Source organism: Marmota flaviventris, chromosome 1 (genome assembly GCF_047511675.1).
Source record: "Marmota flaviventris isolate mMarFla1 chromosome 1, mMarFla1.hap1, whole genome shotgun sequence".
Classification (NCBI taxonomy): Eukaryota; Metazoa; Chordata; class Mammalia; order Rodentia; family Sciuridae; genus Marmota; species Marmota flaviventris.
This window is the reverse complement of record NC_092498.1, coordinates 219,870,705-219,889,775: the sequence shown is the minus strand read 5'-3', so window position 1 is coordinate 219,889,775 and position 19,071 is coordinate 219,870,705. Positions and strand designations below refer to the sequence as shown.

Sequence of the window (19,071 nt, the reverse complement as noted above, 5' to 3'; positions counted from 1 at the left end):
AACTTTCTGAGACAGGTGTGTTCAGCTCTGGAGGCCCCCACGCACCTGGGCCTGCTTGGCTCCTGGCATTGCTGGCCCAGGGTAGGGTACTCAGGGGCTTCAACTCAGCAGTTCACAGCAGAGGTGGCCCAGTGCCCTTGGTTGCTGCAGCCTGCAAAGGTGCAGACCTCTCTCCTTGCCTGTGATCCCTGCAGAGGAGGGACCTCACAGAGGAGAAAACTGAGGGACGAGGTCAGTAGTTCCCCCTGGCACCCCAAATCCACATTTTCTGGTGCCAGCCGCCTCGTCTTTTCCTGTCAGCGGTGTCGGCACTAGGAAGGACTGTGCTCAAGTGGCAGGTCTGGCTCTGGTGTTGAGCCCTCAAGTAGCCTTCAGGGACACGTTGAGGGTCAGCCACAGCTGGGGATGGGCTACTGGGACCTCTGGTTCCTGCCTCCTTCCAGTCTATGGGGTGAATTCAGTTGGGGGAGGGACAGAGACATAGAAAGAGACAGCGACGGAAAGATGTGCAGGGGGGGCCATCCCAGAAGACGACATACGGAGACCCTGCACTCTGCTGAGGAGACAGGAATGGGGAGGAGTGCCCAGGCATTCCTCAGCATACCTGCCCTTCCCAGTCCCGCCCCCACCCCAGCCAGGACCCTGGGGGAGCTCCAGCCCGGAGGTCCCCATCCTGCCCACACACGTCTGCCGAGGCTGGGCTGGCTGCTGCCTCTGTCCCAGGACACTGCCCCCCCACACACACACCAAGATTCTGATATAATAGCCAAGCTTTGGTGTTTGACTCAAACTCTGCGAATCCAGCAGCTGTGGGGTTTGAGAGGCTGTTTCTCCCTGAAATTCGGGGGACATTGGAGTCCTGGTACTCGGGACGCCCCCTTCCCTGGGGAAGGGATCACCCACCCCACCCTTCCTACACGCAGTCCCCCAGCCAGAGTGGAGGCCCGACGCCCCGCGGCCATCACGGGTCCCCGCCCCAGGCCGCCATTGGCTGTTGCCATGGCATCAGCCCGTCTTCCCGCGCTGCCATTGGCCGCTGCGCCTGCATCCCGCATCCCGCATCCTCCCCCGCTTGCGGTGGTCTAGCCCAGCGCTGGGAGCCGCGGCACCGCCTGGCCAGGCCTGGATCAGGCTTTGTCCGCCCGGGGAGCCCCTTGACCGTGCTGCGGAGACCCCGCCGTCCCGGAGCCCACGCCCAGTGGCCACCCCAGCCCCAGATTTCTGGCGGGGCCCGCGGAGCTGTGCGAAGGGAGAGGCCCGGGGCCCAGGAGCCCCACCAACCCAGCTACAAGTAAGCGGTGCGTGTTCCAGAGGAGGGCAGGTTCCGCGATCCCGCCTGGCGTGGAGTCAGTCCCCAGCCTTCCCTCTGCCCGGCCTTGAGGGCACACTCAAACCTCCTACTCCAGAGTGGGAGCTGGAGGGAAAGCGGAGTCCCAGGGAGGCGCGCGCAGTGGCACACCCACTCAGGGGATTCACAGCAGACCTCCCGACGTGACAAGAGGCCAGGGTGGGCAAGAGTCTGAGCAGGCTGCTGTGTGTCCTGGGGGTGTTGCTGCACCTTTCTCTTTGGGGTTTGGATTAAAGAAATGAGATGGGCCCCTTTGGGCCTAGCTTCTGCACTTGTGTGGCCCTGGCCTGAAGGTGGCTCAGTTGCATCCACCCTAGTTATTGGTGTTTCCCTGTGGTGGTCTCAGGCCCCAAGGAGGCCAACTGACACAACCTGGCGGTGAGGGGCAGGCAGGAGGGCTTCCTGGAGGAAGTTGTGCCTGGGGATGGCAGGCAGCATGTGTGCAAGTGAAGGAAGAAGGTAGAGTGTCTCCTGGTGACGGGTGTTTGCGAAGGTCTTGTGGGGGCCCAGGAGGGATGGCTTAGCGTCTGTGATTTCCAGAGCTCCCTCTGGACGTGCAGGAGTGGACTGGTGAGAGGCAGAGTGAGAGGAGTGCTGGGGCTGGGGCAAGAGCCCAGCTGGGCAGGGCCAGGCTGGAGTGAGGAGCAGCTCTGCAGCCGTCTGTGTGGCCGGGGTGTGCGAGGGTCTGTGCCAGGCTTTGTACGCCTGGCTTCCGCTCGGCTGGTCACAGCATGGTGGCTGGAGCCAGCCCGGGCTGGTCCACAGCTGACCCCCATGGGTCTGGGACACGCTGGGCTGCAGGGTGAAGCTGTCATCCCTGGCTGTCTCCATTCCAACTGGCCCTTCTGCCCTCTGACCCTCCCACCTGACCCTGCCATCAGCCCGGGCTCCCCTCACATGGAACAGGGTCTTGTCCTGCCTCGGGCACTGCTGGGACTTCTAAACGGACAGGGTCTGGGCTCCAGTCACCTGCCCACTGCCTCATTGCTTCTGTCTCCCCTGGGAAAGCCTAACCATGGTCCCCAAGGTGTGGGACCATGACAAGGAAGAAGTCAGAGAATATGGCCGGGCACACAGTAGGCCCCCCACAGGCTGGGCGCCTGAGCACAGCCCTCATCTGGGGCTGAGGCACCCGCCCCTCGTCCAGGCGGCTGTACCCAGGGTGACTGGGGTGGAGGAGGAGGAGAATGAAGAGGCAGGGCCAGGCAGGGGCACAGGCACAGATGCCCCCAGCGGGCAGAGCTGACGGGGGCTCGGCTGGCAGGGGAGGGGTTCCAAGGAGGAGCTGGTGGAAGGGATGGATCGCCATTGGTGCTCCTCAGACAAAGGCGGAAGGAGGGGCAGGCAGCGCTGATGGGAAGGGAACAAAGAGGGAGAGGGAGTGCAGGAGGGGGCACTGGGCAGAGAGGGGTGGCCAGACCAGCCTGGGGAAGACAGCCAGAGGCAGAAAGGAGTAGATGGCAGTGGCAGAGCCAGGGGGAGGGGCTCTGGGGCCACTGAGGCTGGCCAAGGGCAGAGGGGAGGGTGCCCAGCCAGGGAGGTAGCTACCACTGAGGGGGGTGGGTGGCCTGCAGGGGTCTGGGTCCAGACCCTTGGAAAGGTCCTGGAGGGCTGGAACCAATTTGCCCTGTGGTCCGGCTGCAAAAGCCTCCCCACCAGCACCTGCCCATGGCTTTCTTATGCATTGCTCATTGACCTTCATGGTATTCTCACTGTCCGTCAGCTGGGCCAGCTAATCTGTCCACCTATCGCTCTGGCGATCAGCCTCTGGGCAGGCTGCATTTCTGCAGAGGAGAGTCCTGTCTGGAAGTCTCTCTGGCTGTGTCTGTGAGCTTGTGGCCTCGGGCTGGCTAGTCCACCTACTGGTTTGGACTGTCAGCACCTTCAGTGTCCATCTGTCTATCTGCTTAGCGGTCAGCACAGGTGTCCAGAAGACTGCAGTGGAGGGGCAGGTGTTCTGGGTGTCTGAGCACCCATGGAATGGCCCTGCCCTCCCTCTCCTCTTCTCACCCTGTGTGTCTGCCCCCAGATGCCCCAGGCCAGCCCCTCCCACCAGGGATCCACACCCCCATGGGTAGGAGGGGCTCAGCCCTGGGGCTGTCCACAGGGCACACAGGCTGAGCCCTCTGATGCTGTGGCCCCAGGTGCTGCAGGAGCTGAAGATGACCAGCTCGATGGCGTCCTATGAGCAGCTGGTGCGGCAGGTGGAGGCCCTGAAGGCCGAGAACAGTCACTTGAGGCAGGAACTTCGGGACAACTCGAGCCACCTGTCCAAGCTGGAGACGGAGACCTCAGGCATGAAGGTGGGGGCTGGACGGAGGGCATGGCTGGGTCACAGGAAGAGCAGGAGCACCAGAGCCCGGGAGGCAGGCGGGCCTGGGTGGTCTGGGTGGGCGCTCTGCCCAAGGCTGTCATCCCTGCCGCAGGAGGTCCTGAAGCGCCTGCAGGGGAAGCTGGAGCAGGAGGCCCGGGTGCTGGTGTCCTCAGGGCAGACCGAGGTGCTGGAGCAGCTGAAAGGTGAGGGTGGTGCTGGGCCCGCCCACAGGGAGCTGGGCCTTGGGGCCGGAGGGGCTCTGACCTGCGTCCTGGTGCTCCTGCCCACCCAGCTCTCCAAATGGACATCGCCAGCTTGTACAACCTCAAGTTCCAGCCACCTGCCTTGGGCCCAGAGCCCGCTGCCCGGACCCCAGAGGGAAGCCCGGTCCACGGCTCTGGGCCATCCAAGGACAGCTTCGGGGAGCTGAGCCGGGCCACCATCAGGTTGCTGGAGGAACTGGACCGGGAGCGGTGAGAGGCTGCGGGAACCTGACCTGGGCACCGCCAACACTCTGTCCACCGCCCCGCCTGCAGAGCCCCACGGCTTCTGTACCTGGCCTCCTCAGTGTGGCTCCTCCAGCCCAGCAGACCTCAGTGGGAGGGCAGAGGCTGTGGCATTCCTGGCAGATGCCCCCAGGGTCCCCGACAGTCAGGCGTCTCTAGGGACCAATGTGTCCCATGCCAGGGCTCAGAATCAGGCCTGCAGCCAGGGTGCGTCAAGGCAGTCCTTGTACAAAGAGGGATGCAGCCCAAGAAAGCTGGGCCCGGGCCCAGCTGGCCTCGCTGGGTTGGGGGAGTCAGGTGGGGCACTGTCCGAGCAGCCTTCAGATGAGCTCAGAGCCCCCAGCCCGCCCAGCGGCAGACTTCCCTGTAAAATGGGAATCCGCCGGTGAGCTGGAGGGAGATGAGCAAGCATCTGAGAGGGGCAGAGCCCCGTCAGCCCCAGGCAGCCCCAGCCGTGTCCCCAAGGCCGGGAGTCTAGGAGGACGTGCCTTCTCTCCTCTTAGCCAGTTTTCTGCACCCCAACCCAGTCCTGGGAGCCCCTCGGGGAGATATTGCTATACTGCCTTCATCTCAGTGCCCAAGAAGTGATGATAAAATCAAAAGAAACAGGGCTGGGGCTGGGGCTGGGGCTGGGCCCAGTGCAGAGCGCTTGCCTGGCACATGCGAGGCCCTGGGTTCGATCCTCAGCACCATGTAAGAATAAAATAACTAAATTTGTGTCCATGTGTAACTAAAAAAAATTTAAAAAAGATTTGTTGAAAAGTTAAAAGAAACACCTCACGTACAGCCCCCTCTGCCAACCGCCCCCAGGTGCTTCCTGCTGAGTGAGATTGAGAAGGAGGAGAAGGAGAAGCTCTGGTATTACTCACAGCTGCAGGGCCTGTCCAAGCGCTTGGACGAGCTGCCGCACGTGGAGACGGTGAGCGGGGCTGGGGCTGGGGTGAGGGCCACCCGCGGCGGGCCCGCAGGGGGAGGCCCTGGCCTGGGCACCCCTCACGGCAGCCCGCCCACCCTTCCCAGCAGTTCTCGATGCAGATGGACCTGATCCGGCAGCAGCTGGAGTTCGAGGCCCAGCACATCCGCTCGCTGATGGAGGAGCGCTTTGGCACCTCGGACGAGATGGTGCAGCGCGCTCAGGTGCGGCCGGGCCACCTGCCGGCGGGCGGATCCGGGGCAGAGACGAGTGGGCGGGGCTGCCAGAGGAGGAACCCCAGATCGGACTTCTGAGGGCGGGGTCTGACTCAGGAGGCGGGGTCAGGGTCAGGGTCCCGCCAGGGAGAAGGCGGCGTCAGGGCTGGAGGCGGGGTCGCCCCGTGTGCCGGTGGCAGCGTGTTCTCTCCTCCCCTGCAGATCCGCGCTTCACGCCTGGAGCAGATTGACAGGGAGTTGCTGGAGGCACAGGACCGGGTGCAGCAGACAGAGCCCCAGGTACCGGAGGAGGGAAGCCAGGGTCCCCGCGGGTGGGGGGGCTCCAGGCTGCCTGGGGACCCCCAGCACCCTTCTGGAGCACAGGAATCAGTCTGCACCCCACCCACATTATCATGGGGGAGAAGACAGCATCAGCAGACTGGGTGCTTTGTGGGGTGCACCCAGGCTGAACCCCGGCCTGGTGTGCTCCCTGCAGGCGCTGCTGGCCGTGAAGTCAGTGCCCGTGGAGGAGGACCCAGACACGGAGGTCCCCACGCACCCTGAGGACGGCAACCCTCAGCCAGGCAACAGCAAGGTGAGTCGGAAGAGGAAACCAGAGGGCTGGGCAGCCAGTTGGGCTGAGGTGGACCCAGCAGGTGGAGCCCTCCCCGTGTCCATCCGTCCCTCTGGTACAGTCAGGAGAGTGGCTCCGTAGTGGCACTTGAGGTGAAGCTGGAGGGGGCCAGCATGTGTGCTGCAGGCCTGTTGAGGTGGGGGCAAGACTGCCCAGGGAGGCCCGTGGGGTGGGCATTTGGCTCTCCTGGACCCAGGGCATCTCTGCCGGGTGTGTGTGCCCCGCATGTCCTCCATCTACACCCAAGGTCGTGTTTGGGTGCCTGCAGGCGGGAGGAATGTGGCTTTGCCAGCAGTGCCCCTGGCCGGGGTACCAGGACTCCAGCTTCTTTAGGGGAGTCATACAGCAGAGAGTGGACAAGTGGACGGTCTGGGGTGCGGGAGGCAACTGGATCTCCACCATGACGCTACCCTTGCCCGGTCCTCACCCTAGGTGGAGGTGGTCTTCTGGCTGCTGTCCATGCTGGCGACCCGCGACCAGGAGGACACAGCTCGAACGCTGCTGGCCATGTCCAGCTCGCCCGAGAGCTGCGTGGCCATGCGCCGCTCAGGCTGCCTGCCGCTGCTGCTGCAGATCCTCCATGGCGCCGAGGCAGCGTCCGGGGGTCACAGCGGGGCCCCTGGTGCGCTGGGTGCCAAGGACGCACGCATGCGAGCCAATGCCGCGCTGCACAACATCGTCTTCTCACAGCCGGACCAGGGCCTGGCGCGCAAGGAGATGCGCGTCCTGCATGTGCTGGAGCAGATCCGCGCCTACTGCGAGACCTGCTGGGACTGGCTGCAGGCGCGGGACGCGGCGCCCGAGGGAGATGGCCCCGGCAGCAGTGAGTGTGCGCGTCGGGTTTCCACAACACGGAACAACTGGCGGGGGCCCTTCTTTACGCAGGCTCTGCCTTAAGGGGCCTGTTACAATTTGGGAAAGAAGACTCGGACTCTGGACGGAGACCCCGAGCGGGCGGAGGGTGGATAATCCCCCAGGTCAGGGGCACATTTTGATTGCTATTTTCTGCAGCCGATGGCAAAGCTAGCATAGGACAAAGGCGCAGCTACAACGGTGTGGCGAGCGCCAGGCATATCCATGTTCCTACGCAAGGCCTGGTGAGACGGGCGACCTCCTGGGCATCTGAGAGTGGATGCCAAAGGGACTGCCGCTCTGGCAGCGCCCAGCATGTCCAGTTTGCCAAGCTCCCAGGATTCTTGCAGGCACGCGGGGACCTTCAGGGGTCACCTGGGGGCGTTTCTCTGACCCCATCCCTCCTCTACAGCTCCTGTCCCCATCGAGCCTCAGATCTGCCAGGCCACCTGTGCGGTGATGAAGCTGTCTTTTGATGAGGAATACCGTCGTGCCATGAATGAGCTGGGTGAGTGTCCCCTAGGCCTTGTCTGGGAGCCTTCGTCCAGCCCCGGCATAGCTGTTGGACCAAGGCTGGGTCATCTATGTTTGTCTACTTTGAGCTGGACAGTGAGGTCCAGAGAGGGACAGAACTCCCTGGACTCACAAAGCACCTGCTGTGATTGAGCAGTCATCCTGGGTCCTTGTCCCCATGAGGTTGCACACTGTCACGCTGTTCTTCCCGTTTAGCCGGTGGCCTCTCAGCCTCCTGCCCAGAGCAGGGTCTCAGTGGGAACTGTCCTGGGGTTCACATCCGGGGTCTGAAGGAAGTCCAAAGGTGAAAGACCCCAGTTAGTGCACACAGTGGGAGCTGTCGGGGCAGGTGTGCTCTGGGACCCAGTGGGGTCTTGACTGTGTGCAGTTTTAGCTTGCTTTCTTCTCTGTCCTGACTTGTCATGCTGGGGACCAAATCCGGGGCCTCACATGTGCCAGGCAAGTGCTCTACCACTGACCACGTCCCCAGCCCGCACGTCAGCTCTGGGGCATGACAGCTTTCTCTGTCAACAGCAAAGGAATTGGGGGGCTGGGGCTCAGCTGGACAGCATGTGCCCAGCCTGCAGGTGCCCTGGGTCCATCCCCAGCATTGGGGGGACAGGGACGGAGAAAGAAAGAAAAGAAAGTAAGAAAAAAGGAGGAAAGAAAAAAGAAAAAGTCATGTAGGTGGGTGTGACAGCTCAGGCCTGTCATCGCAGCCACTCAGGAGACTGGCAGGAGTGCGGAAAGTTCAAGACCACCCATACAACTCAGTGAGACCCTGTCTCCAAATAACATGAGAGCTCAGTGGTAGAGCATCCCTGGATTCAGTCCCCAGAGCTGCAAAAAAAAAAAAAAAAAAAGAGAAAAGAAAGAAAAAGATTAAGATTGATGGAAACAGAACAGAAAATATCAAAGGTCAGAAATCCCAAGGGCCTTCTCAGTTATACTCTATGTTTTACAAAGTGAGATACAACTTTACACCTGCAGATGGTTCAGACATTCAAGTGTTTCATAAAATCTCATGGTTAAAGGAAATTGGGGTGAGCTTTTTGGAGGGGTATTTGGCAACATTAGACACATGATAAAGTCTGTTCACCCTTTGAATCACCGTCCCTTTCCCAGCCAGGATGTACAAGTTGCCGAAAAACAAAGGCAACACCCAAGTTAAATAAAATCAGAAAACCAGAAATAACTGAGTGTCTAATGGTAGGAGATTGGCTAAATACATGGCACGTAATTCAGCTGTTAAAATTCTCGCCAGGTACAGTGGCACACACCTGTACTCCCGGCAGCTCGGAAGGCTGGAACAGGAGATTCAAAGCCAGCCTCAGGAACTCAGTGAGGTCCTTAGCAACTCAGCCAGACCCTGTCTCAAAATAAAAATAAAAAGGGCTGAGGATGTGGCTCAGTGGTTAAGCACCCTTGGGTTCAATCCCTGATACAAAAAAGGGGGGCATTTCTCAAAGTGGGGTTCTTTGAGGTTCCTGAGACCATTCTGGGAGGTCCATAGGCCTCATTATTTGGGAAGTAACATGGAGATAGGACTTTTCCTTTACACTCTTCTCTTTTGCTGCAACGGTGTTCAGCAAGGCTCTCTGGGAGCTCCTGTCCTGATAACCACTGGGCTGTGAGTTCTGGGGTTTATTAAAATCCACTTTAATATTTAGTACCGTAAAAATTGAGGGTTATAAACCACATAACAAATTTGTTTGGATCCTCAAAAAATATCATGAGTCATAGGGGTACTGAGACCAAGATACTGGCCTGCCGCCGGGGTAAGGCAATGAGAACCTAGCCTCTTGTTCTGTTTAGGACTCCATGTATGAGGCTAATCCCCAACAGCTGGATGTTTAGGTTAGCACCAGCAATAACACTGCCACCCACAGCCCAGATCAGAGGCTTTTTCCATATTTGTATTTTCTTTCCTTCATATGAGTTCCTTGGAGTGAGATTTCCAGATTAAATATCATAAAGGCTTAAGAAGCTTCCCCCTTCCCAATTTCGAATACATATATCTTCTTTTGTAAGTTGTGATACATAACATAAAATGTACCATTTTCCCCATTTCTAAGCAAACAACTCAGCTTGTCTGTCACGCACATCCACAGGGCTGCAGAGCCACCACCCCCACGGCTCCCTCCCCAATGGAATGCAGTCCCTTTCAACTCCAAGGGCCCCTCCCAGCCGGCCCCCAGCAAGCCATTCCGTCTGTGGGTCTGAGGGTGCGCAGTTCCCCTGTGGATGGCGGCCTGGCGCTGCCGCCTGTCATTGCGTTTGGACAATGCTGCCGTGTACACGGGGCACACCTTTCACTTCAAGACTTTTTATTTAACTTATTCCCTCAAAGGCTGTCCCCGAAGGCTGGAGAATGCCCACCTGCTGGGCACTGGGGAAGGCTCTGGGTTTCATTGCAAGGCTTTCTCCCTACTTCCCAGGGACTGCCCCCCATGCCCAGTTAGTCTCCTGTGAAGCGGAACCTGCTTTCCTGGTGAGGGGCAGTGGGGCTGGACAGTCACCCCACCGGGGTTCTGGGACGCAGCTCCCCACCTGTGGTCTGGGTCTTCTCTGGGAGAGGGAGGCTCCCTTCCTTCCCAGGAGGAGCTGGGGACCTTGGCAAGCAGGCAGGAAGGAGTGGTCCCCGCAGAGGGTGGCTCTGTCTCAGGGGCCAGCCACTGGGGCATCTGTGCCCCGAGCTGGGGGCAGACAGGCAGGTGTGGCACTGAGGCCCCAGGGACCCACCAGCCTGTCAGCAGGGATGGGAGGGGGTGGGGGTGCTGGGCTTCCAGCCAGGTGGCCTCACTGGCCAGCCTCGCTGGGTCCCTGCAGGTGGGCTGCAGGCAGTAGCAGAGCTGCTGCAGGTGGACTATGAGATGCACAAGATGACCCGGGACCCGCTCAACCTCGCCCTGCGCCGCTATGCCGGCATGACCCTCACCAACCTCACCTTCGGGGACGTGGCCAACAAGGTACCCAGGGATGGTGGGCGGTGGGGTCCTTGCTGTCCCAGCCAGGGTTCCAGGGACTATCTTGGCCTCTTCCCACCTCTGGCCAGCCTTAAGAAGGGTAAGGATGGTCACTCCCAACTTACAGACGGGAGACAGAGGCCAGAGAGGGCCAGGGCTGAGGGGCATGCTGGGCTAGGCAGTGTCCTCTCCACTCCAGCCTCCACGCCTGCCGGAGGCCTGCGCTCATGGCACAGCAGGGGCCTCTGGCTCTGCGAGGCCTGTGCCTGCCCCTGTCTGGGCCCCAATTTCCTGGCCCCAACAGCTAGGTAAATCGTCCCTACAGTGGGGTGCAGCTAGGAAGGGGGGGGGTCTTCCTCATGCCTCTGCCCAGTCGCTGTGATGGTGACTGTCCTATGTCACCCCCAACAGGCCACTCTGTGTGCCCGTCGGGGCTGCATGGAGGCCATCGTGGCCCAGCTGGACTCGGACAGTGAGGAGCTGCACCAGGTGGGTGGAGCCTGGAGGAGCCGGGGCTGGGGCTCTCCGCCGGCCCCGGGGCAGGCGCTGACCTGGCTTGGGGTGTGGGGCTGCTTGGGTTCCACCCCTGCCTTCATCTGCCCCAGGTGGTGTCCAGCATCCTGCGCAACCTGTCCTGGAGGGCGGACATCAACAGCAAGAAGGTGCTGCGGGAGGTCGGCAGCATGACCGCACTGACGCAGTGTGTCCTGCGGGCCTCCAAGGTGGGCGCTGGGGAGGGCCCCTGCGGGGCAGGGAGACCCTGGCCTGGGCCGGGTGGGTCAAGCCAGACCTGCTCAGCAGGTGGTCCAGCCGCAGCTGGACCTGGAGTGGCCAGCCCAGTGGTTCGCAGGCCCATGGAGCTGAGTTTAGGAATCTGACTGTGGCTGGAAACCGGCCCCTTCTCGGGGCCCTGGCCGTGCTGACCCCGCTCCCTGTGCCCAGGAGTCCACCCTGAAGAGCGTGCTCAGCGCCCTGTGGAACCTGTCGGCCCACAGCACCGAGAACAAGGCGGCCATCTGCCAGGTGGACGGCGCCCTGGGCTTCCTGGTGAGCACGCTCACCTACCGGTGCCAGGGCAACTCCCTGGCGGTCATCGAGAGCGGCGGCGGCATCCTGCGCAACGTGTCCAGCCTCATCGCCACCCGCGAGGACTACAGGTCAGCCCCGCCCCGCGGTCCGGGGGTGCGGCCGGGGCGGGTGGACAGAACCAGGGCAGGTGATCGGCGCCCCCACGACGCCCCAGGGACCCAGGGCGCAGGGCAGGTGAGCCCCGGCGTGACCTGGGTGTCCTCCCGCTGCGACGCACTGAGCTGGGGGAGCCCGGGCGCTGGCGCGACCCTCGGCACCGCGCAAACATGAACCGACGACAAAATGAACGTTTGAAATCTCCTGTTAGAGTTAAGGGTGGCATTCCTCGTTAAGGAGGGACGACATTCCTTTGGTACCGGGGATTTCGACCAGCCTTACCACTGAGCCACGGCCTCAGCTCCTTTCATCGTTTAGGATTTTTCCTTTTATGGGGCTGGGCGGTGGCGCAGCGGTAGAGCTCGCCCTGGTTCCATCCTGGGCACCTCATGAGAATAAATAAAGATAATGTGTCCGACTGAAAAATAATAAATACTAAATTCTCACTGAATTGCTGAGGCTGGCCTCAAACTTGCGTCCTCCTGTCTCAGCCTGCACCACTATGCCAGCCCGAAATATTTAATTATTTCAAAATATTTATTTCTGGTGCTGGGAATCAATCCCAGGGCTTCTCACATGCTAGGAAAGCCCTCTATCAGTAAGCTTTACCCCACCCCAAATATTCTTTGTTTAATAAATAATATCTATTATTTATGAAAATAGAATACATATTTAGTTATGTTAGTATATCACAAATACTGCATGGGATATACTTGTACTAAAATGCTAAAATATTCATTAAACTAAAAAGTATTACTTGTTAAGTCATATGAATAAGTGACATCTCCATAACATCAGTATTTAATAAATAATATTAATAAAATACCTATTATTTATGAAAACCAAATTTAATTTTAGCGACATTAGTACATCCTAAATACTGGATGGTACATACTTACACTACTATTAAAACCAAAATGTATTATTTGGAAGCTTGGGGGGCAGATTGCGAGTTCAAAGCCAGCCTCAGCAGTGAGGCTCTAAGCAATATAGTCAGAACCTGTTTCAAAATAAAATATAAAAAGGGCTGGGGGTTGTGGCTCAGTGGTTGAGCGCTTGCCCAGCACATGTGGGTCACTGGGTTCGATTCTCAGCACCACATAAAAAAAAAAAAAGGTATCTTGTCTATCTACAACTAAAATTATTAAAGGAAAAAACGGGCTGGGATGTGGCTCAGTGGTTGAGTGCCCCGGGGTTCAGTCTCCAGCACTCCCTCCCCCAAAAAGTCGCTCCTTCAGTGCCCTCTGGTCCCGAGGACCGGGCGGGGCCTGCAGGGCTGACCTCCCTCCCTCCCGCTCAGGCAGGTGCTGCGGGACCACAACTGCCTGCAGACGCTGCTGCAGCACCTCACCTCGCACAGCCTGACCATCGTGAGCAACGCCTGCGGCACGCTCTGGAACCTCTCGGCTCGCAGCCCCCGAGACCAGGAGCTCCTGTGGGACCTGGGGGCCGTGGGCATGCTGCGGAACCTGGTGCACTCCAAGCACAAGATGATCGCCATGGGCAGCGCGGCTGCCCTGCGCAACCTGCTGGCCCACCGGCCTGCCAAGTACCAGGCAGCGGCCACGGCCGTCTCCCCCGGCACCTGTGTGCCCAGCCTGTACGTGCGGAAGCAGCGGGCGCTGGAGGCTGAGCTGGACACCAGGCACCTGGCACAGGCCCTTGGTCACCTGGAGAAGCAGGGCCTGCCTGAGCCTGAGACGGAGCCCACCTCCACGAAGCCGCTGCCGTCCCTGCGTCACTTGGACGGCCTGGCCCAGGACTATGCCTCGGACTCGGGCTGCTTTGACGACGACGATGCGCCCTCCCTGGCGGCCACGGCCGCCGCCGCCGAGCCTGCCAGCCCAGCCGTACTGTCTCTGTTCCTGGGCAGCCCCCTCCTCCAGGGACAGGCCCTGGCCCGCACCCCGCCCGTCCGCCACAGCAGCCGGGAGCCCGAGAAGGAGGCTGGTGGGGAGGCCGCGGTGGCAGCCAAAGCCAAGGCCAAGTTGGCGCTGGCGGTGGCCCGGATCGACCGGCTGGTGGAGGACATCTCCGCCCTGCACACCTCTTCCGATGACAGCTTCAGCCTCAGCTCTGGGGACCCAGGGCAGGAGGCGCCGAGGGAGGGCCGGGCCCCATCCTGCTCGCCTGGCAGGGTCCCCGAGGGTGGGAGGAGGGAGGCCAGCAGCCGGGCCCACCCGCTGCTGCGGCTCAAGGCAGCCCACGCCAGCCTCTCCAACGACAGCCTCAACAGCGGCAGCACCAGCGACGGGTACTGCCCACGGGAGCACCTGCAGCCCTGTCCACTGGCTGCACTGGCCGAGCACCGTGAGGACCCCCTGAACGGGCAGGCGCGGCCCAGCCGGCTGGACCTCAACCTGCCAGGGAGCCAGGCTGAGCCACCTGCCAGGGACATCGCAGCTGCTGATGCCCGCATCAGAACCATCAAGCTGTCGCCCACCTATCAGCATGTGCCACTGCTTGCAGGGGCAGCCGGGACGGGGTCACGGCCCCTGGCTCAGCCTGGGGCCTCCCCGGGGGCTCGAAAGCAAGCCTGGGTGCCGGCAGACGGCCTGAGCACGGTGCCCGAGAAGCTGGCGGCTGCCCCGGTGCCCGTGGCCAGCAAGGTGCTGCAGAAGCTGGTGGCCCAGGAGGGGCCACTGTCCCTCTCGCGCTGCAGCTCGCTGTCCTCACTGTCCTCAGCCGGCCACCCTGGCCCCAGTGAGGGTGGCCACCTGGATGATAGTGACTCTTCCCTGGAGGGGCTGGAGGAAGCTGGCCCTGGGGAGGCTGAGCTGGATGGGTCATGGAGGGGGCCTGGGTCTACCTCGCTGCCAGTGGCCATTCCCGCACCCCGCCACAGCCGCGGCCGGGGCCTGGGGGTGGAAGATGCCACACCCTCCAGCTCTTCAGAGAACTGCGTGCAAGAGACACCCCTGGTGCTGAGCCGCTGCAGCTCAGTGAGCTCTCTGGGCAGCTTTGAGAGCCCTTCCATCGCCAGCTCCATCCCTAGTGACCCCTGCAGTGGTCTGGGCAGCGGCACGGTCAGCCCCAGTGAGCTGCCCGACAGCCCCGGGCAGACCATGCCACCCAGCCGTAGCAAGACACCGCCGGTGCCGTCGGGCCAGCCCGAGGCCAGCCAGTTCAGCCTGCAGTGGGAGAGCTACGTCAAGCGCTTTCTGGACATTGCCGACTGCCGCGAGCGCTGCCGGCCGCCCTCTGAGCTGGACGCGGGCAGTGTGCGCTTCACCGTGGAGAAGCCAGACGAGAACTTCTCCTGTGCGTCCAGCCTCAGCGCCCTGGCTCTGCATGAGCTCTACGTGCAGCAGGACGTGGAGCTGCGGCTGAGGCCGCCCGCCTGCCCTGACCGGAGTGGGGGCGGGGGCCATCGCCGCCGAGATGAGGCCAGTGGCCGCCCAGAAGGACCAGCACCGGGAGGCTCTCGAGCCCGTGCAGCTGCTGACCAGGAGCTGGAGCTGCTTCGAGAGTGCCTGGGGGCCGCTGTGCCAGCTCGGCTCCGCAAGGTAGCCTCAGCTCTGGTGCCTGGCCGCCGGGCGCTGCCAGTGCCCGTCTACATGCTGCTGCCTGCCCCAGCCCGGGACGACGACTCTGGCACCGACTCAGCTGAGGGCACACCTGTCAACTTCTCCAGTGCTGCCTCCCTCAGCGATGAGACCCTGCAGGGTCCCCCCAGGGCCCAGTCCCGGGAGGCGGCAGACAGGCAGAGACCCACAGGTCCTGCAGCCCCTACCAGGCAGGCAGCCGGGCACCAGACCAAGGCAGGGGGCATTGGCAAGAGCATGGAGCAGTCCTGGGGCACAGGCAGGAATCGGGCAGGGCTGGAGCTACCCCTCAGCAGGCCCCTGAGTGCGCACTCCGACAGAGAGGCCTCGCGCCAGGGCCGGTCCAGCGGGGACGGAGGGCTGCAGTCGCTGTGCCTCACGACGCCCACCCAGGAGGCTGTGTACTGCTTCTGCGACTCTGATGAGGACCTGGAGCCGGCAGCCACAGCTCCAGCCCCCCAGAGGGCATCTGCTATACCCCGCGCTCTAAAACGGGAGGGCCTGATGGGTAGGAAGGAGGCCCGGGCCCCATCCAAGCTCCCCTCAACTGTCCCGCCACCTGCAAGGGCCCAACCCAGGCTGATCGCGGATGAGACTCCCCCCTGCTACTCCTTGAGCTCCTCGGCCAGCTCCCTCAGTGAGCCCGAGCTCTCCGAGCGGCCAGCCAGTGGTCCACGAGGTCAGGAGCCAGCAGTCACCAAGGACCCAGGCCCGAGCAGTGGACAAGAGAGCTCCCCAAGCCCACGGGCTGAGGAGGAGCTACTGCGGAGGTGCATTGGCTCAGCCATGCCTCGGCGGCGGCCCCAAGCCTCGGGCCCTCGGCGTCGCAAGCCCCGAGTCACACGGCTGGACATCCGGCCAGCAGAGGTACCTCAGGGGTGCAGTGAGGAGGTGGCAGGCTCAGACCCAGCCTCGGACCTGGACAGCGTGGAGTGGCAAGCCATCCAGGACGGGGCCAACTCCATTGTCACGTGGCTGCACCAGGCGGCGGCAGCGGCCACCATGGAGGCCTCCTCAGAATCTGACTCCCTCCTGTCCTTGGTGTCTGGGCTGTCAGGGGGCCCCACCCTGCCGCCCTCCAAGCACAGGAAGGGGAGACAGCCCGGAGCAGGGGCCAAGGTGGGCAGTGCCCAGCGGCCAGAGAAACGGGGCCTGGCCATAAGCAAGAGCAGTGGGAGCCCCCGCTCACCTGCAGGCCCTGAGAAGGGGCACCTCGCTCAGAAGACTGTGCCTGAGGGGCCTGCTGTCCTTCGGGGTCGCACCGTGATCTATGTGCCCAGTCCTGCCCATCGAGCCCAGCCCAAAGGCATCCCTGGCCCCCGTGCCACACCCAGGAAAATGGGGAACCCTGGCCCCACACAGCCAGAGGCCAAGGCCAGAGCCTCCAACCCTGGGCAGCAGCGGTCCCGGAGCCTGCACCGGCCTGGCAAGAATTCAGAGCTGGCAGAACTGAGCCGCCCACCTAGGAGCGCCACACCACCTGCCCGCCTGGCCAAGACCCCATCCTCCAGCTCCTCACAGACCTCTCCTGCTTCCCAGCCCCTGCCCAGGAAGTCCCCTCTGGCCACCTCGGCTGCAGGTCCCCTGCCTGGCCCCGAGGCGACCCCGCTACCCAAGACGCCTGCTCGGGCCCTTCTGGCCAAGCAACACAAGACACAGAAGTCGCCCGTGCGGATCCCGTTCATGCAGAGGCCGGCTAGACGGGGGCCGCCGCCGCTAGCCAGGGCCACCCCAGAGCCGGGTCCCAGGAGCCGGGCGGCAGCCGAGGGAGTCCCGGGGACGCGCGGGGGCCGCCTGGGCCTGGTGCGCGTGGCCTCGGCCCGCTCCAGCGGCAGCGAGTCCTCCGACCGCTCGGGATTCCGGCGGCAGCTGACCTTCATCAAGGAGTCGCCGGGCTTGCTGCGTCGACGCCGCTCCGAGCTGTCCTCAACAGAGTCCGCAGCCTCCGTCCCCCAAGGCGCTTCACCCCGCCGCGGCCGGCCCGCGCTCCCGGCGGTGTTCCTCTGCTCCTCGCGCTGCGACGAGCTGCGGGCGGCCCCGCGGCAGCCCCCAGCCCCTCAGCGCTCCCCCGCCGCGCGCCCAGGGCCCAGCCCCGGACCCGGCCCGCGCGCGCCCCGACGCACCAGCTCCGAGAGCCCGTCGCGCCTGCCCGTGCGCGCGCCCGTCCCGCGGCCCGAGGCGGTCAAGCGCTACGCCTCCTTGCCGCACATCAGCGTGGCCCGAAGGTCCGACGGCGGCGTCGCCGGGTGCCCGGCCCCCGCCGACGCCACTCGCCGCAGCAGCGACGGGGAGGCCAGGCCGCTGCCCAGGGTGGCGGCGCCGGGCACCACGTGGCGGCGCATCCGGGACGAGGACGTCCCGCACATCTTGCGTAGCACCCTGCCCGCCACCGCCTTGCCGCTCCGGGGCGCGTCCCCCGAGGAGGGCCCGGTCGGGACCCCGCAGCGCAAGACCAGCGACGCTGTGGTGCAGACGGAAGAGGTGGCCGCCCCCAAGACCAACTCCAGCACCTCTCCGAGTCTGGAGAGCAGAGACCCACCGCAGGTCCCCGCGGGAGGCGCCGCCGGCCTGGGCAGCGAGGTGGACGGGCCCGGCTCCGCCAAGGCATCTGCCTCCGTCCCCTTCGTCCACGAGGGCCCGGGGGTCGCTGTCGGGGGCTTCCCCGCCAGCCGGCACGGCTCCCCCAGCCGCGCCGCCCGGGTCCCACCCTTCAACTACGTGCCCAGCCCCATGGCCTCGGCAGCTTCCAACGACTCGGCTGTAGAGAAAGCGGCGGCCACCGCCCCTGCCAGCCTCCTGGAATAACGGCCTGGGCCGGCGTCCAGAAATCGCTCCTGGCCCTGCGGCCGGTCTGGCTGCCCCGCGGCCCGCTCCGTAGATGCTCTGAGCAGGCTGTGCAGGGCCACCGCCTCGCCCTCAGCGCTGCCGCCCGGGTTCACATCAGCCTCGCTTAGGGCAGGACCTTGCTTGTGCACCGCGGGCTCCATGGGAAAGGCTCGGCCCTGACCGCCGAGCGCACGCTGGGCCCTTCAGCCCAGGTCGGGCGGGACGGGAAGCCGGTCACGAGCACAGACCTCAAGCTGCCTCGGCGGAGCCACCGTGCGGAGGCTCACCTGGGGGCTAGGTGGGACAGCCTCTGGGTCGCCTTGTTCTGTGCACCTGGGCAATCCTCAGGAGAGCGTGGGGACCAGCTGGGGGAGGGTGGCTTGACTGCCCACCAGTTGGGGCCCAGGCATCTGCCTGCAGGGCGAGGCCTGTAATTACTGCTTCGGGTAATGTGTTAATGACGGCTTGGCTGTTTGTTTGCCTTCCGAGCCCAGCTGTGAGGGAGCCCGGGTGAGGGTGCGGCGGAGCCCCACAGACTGCAGCTCTGGAAGCTGGGAGCAGCCATCCTGGGGACTGCCACGAGAGGACAGCCAGGTCAGCCTGGCCCTTGCACCGCGTGGGGGATGACAATGGGGGCCAGGCAGGCCTCTGTAGACAGAAAAGGTGCCGGGGAGGGCTGACCTCTTGTCTCCACCACTGCCAACCGTCAGGGGTCCTTTCCACTCCTCGGAGCGGCCCTGGTGGTCAGTGGAGTCAGAACCAGCCCTAATGGATGAGGAGGGGAGAGTCCCTGGAGGAGGCTGTGGCTTACAACCTGTGCTTTAAAGGGGTGGTCACTGGGAGCTCTTCCTCCAGGATGGCCGCTGCCCCTGCTGGTTCTGCCTTCCATTTCCTCTCCTTCATTACGCATGCAGGGGTAGCCCTAGGCTGGGCCCGACGTCCAGGTGGGCTTTGCGGTGGGGTATGGAGCCTGGGTACCAAGGTGCCAGATGCGTCGGGGGGTACAGGGAGCCTGGGGGCCACAGTTGCTCCAATTCAGCCCCAGCTGCCTGGTGGTCAGAGAAGCTAACAGGGTGCCCCAGGAGCCAGGCCTCGGGGGACCTGGGCCAGTGTGTGCAGAGGCACCAGGAAGGCCTGTGGGGGCCGGTGTTCCACCAGCTTGGGCATCTTCCTGCAGAGAGAGCCAGCGACCTCTTTCCTGCAGGACCTGACTCTGCCAGAGGACCTGCTGCTGAGCCATCTGTGGTGGCAGGT

General features: G+C 63.1%; 1 protein-coding gene across 2 annotated transcripts; it reads left to right on the top strand.

Annotated features, from left to right (window-relative positions):
• The first annotated feature begins 3,495 nt into the window (after nt 1–3,495).
• On the top strand, nt 3,496–17,796 carry Apc2 (APC regulator of WNT signaling pathway 2). 2 transcript variants are annotated; one of them, XM_027952724.3, is made up of 14 exons: nt 3,496–3,651; nt 3,775–3,865; nt 3,955–4,135; nt 4,979–5,087; nt 5,192–5,305; nt 5,519–5,596; nt 5,793–5,891; nt 6,363–6,753; nt 7,195–7,290; nt 10,125–10,264; nt 10,673–10,750; nt 10,867–10,983; nt 11,204–11,418; nt 12,747–17,796. In XM_027952724.3, exons 1-14 carry the CDS (start codon nt 3,511–3,513, stop codon nt 17,794–17,796), a joined length of 6,900 nt encoding a protein of 2,299 aa, XP_027808525.3. In that variant the 5' UTR covers nt 3,496–3,510. The 2 variants fall into 2 exon arrangements, with proteins under 2 accessions (XP_027808525.3, XP_027808523.3); XM_027952722.3 differs by having other exon boundaries at nt 5,189–5,305.
• Nucleotides 17,797–19,071: the final 1,275 nt, after the last annotated feature.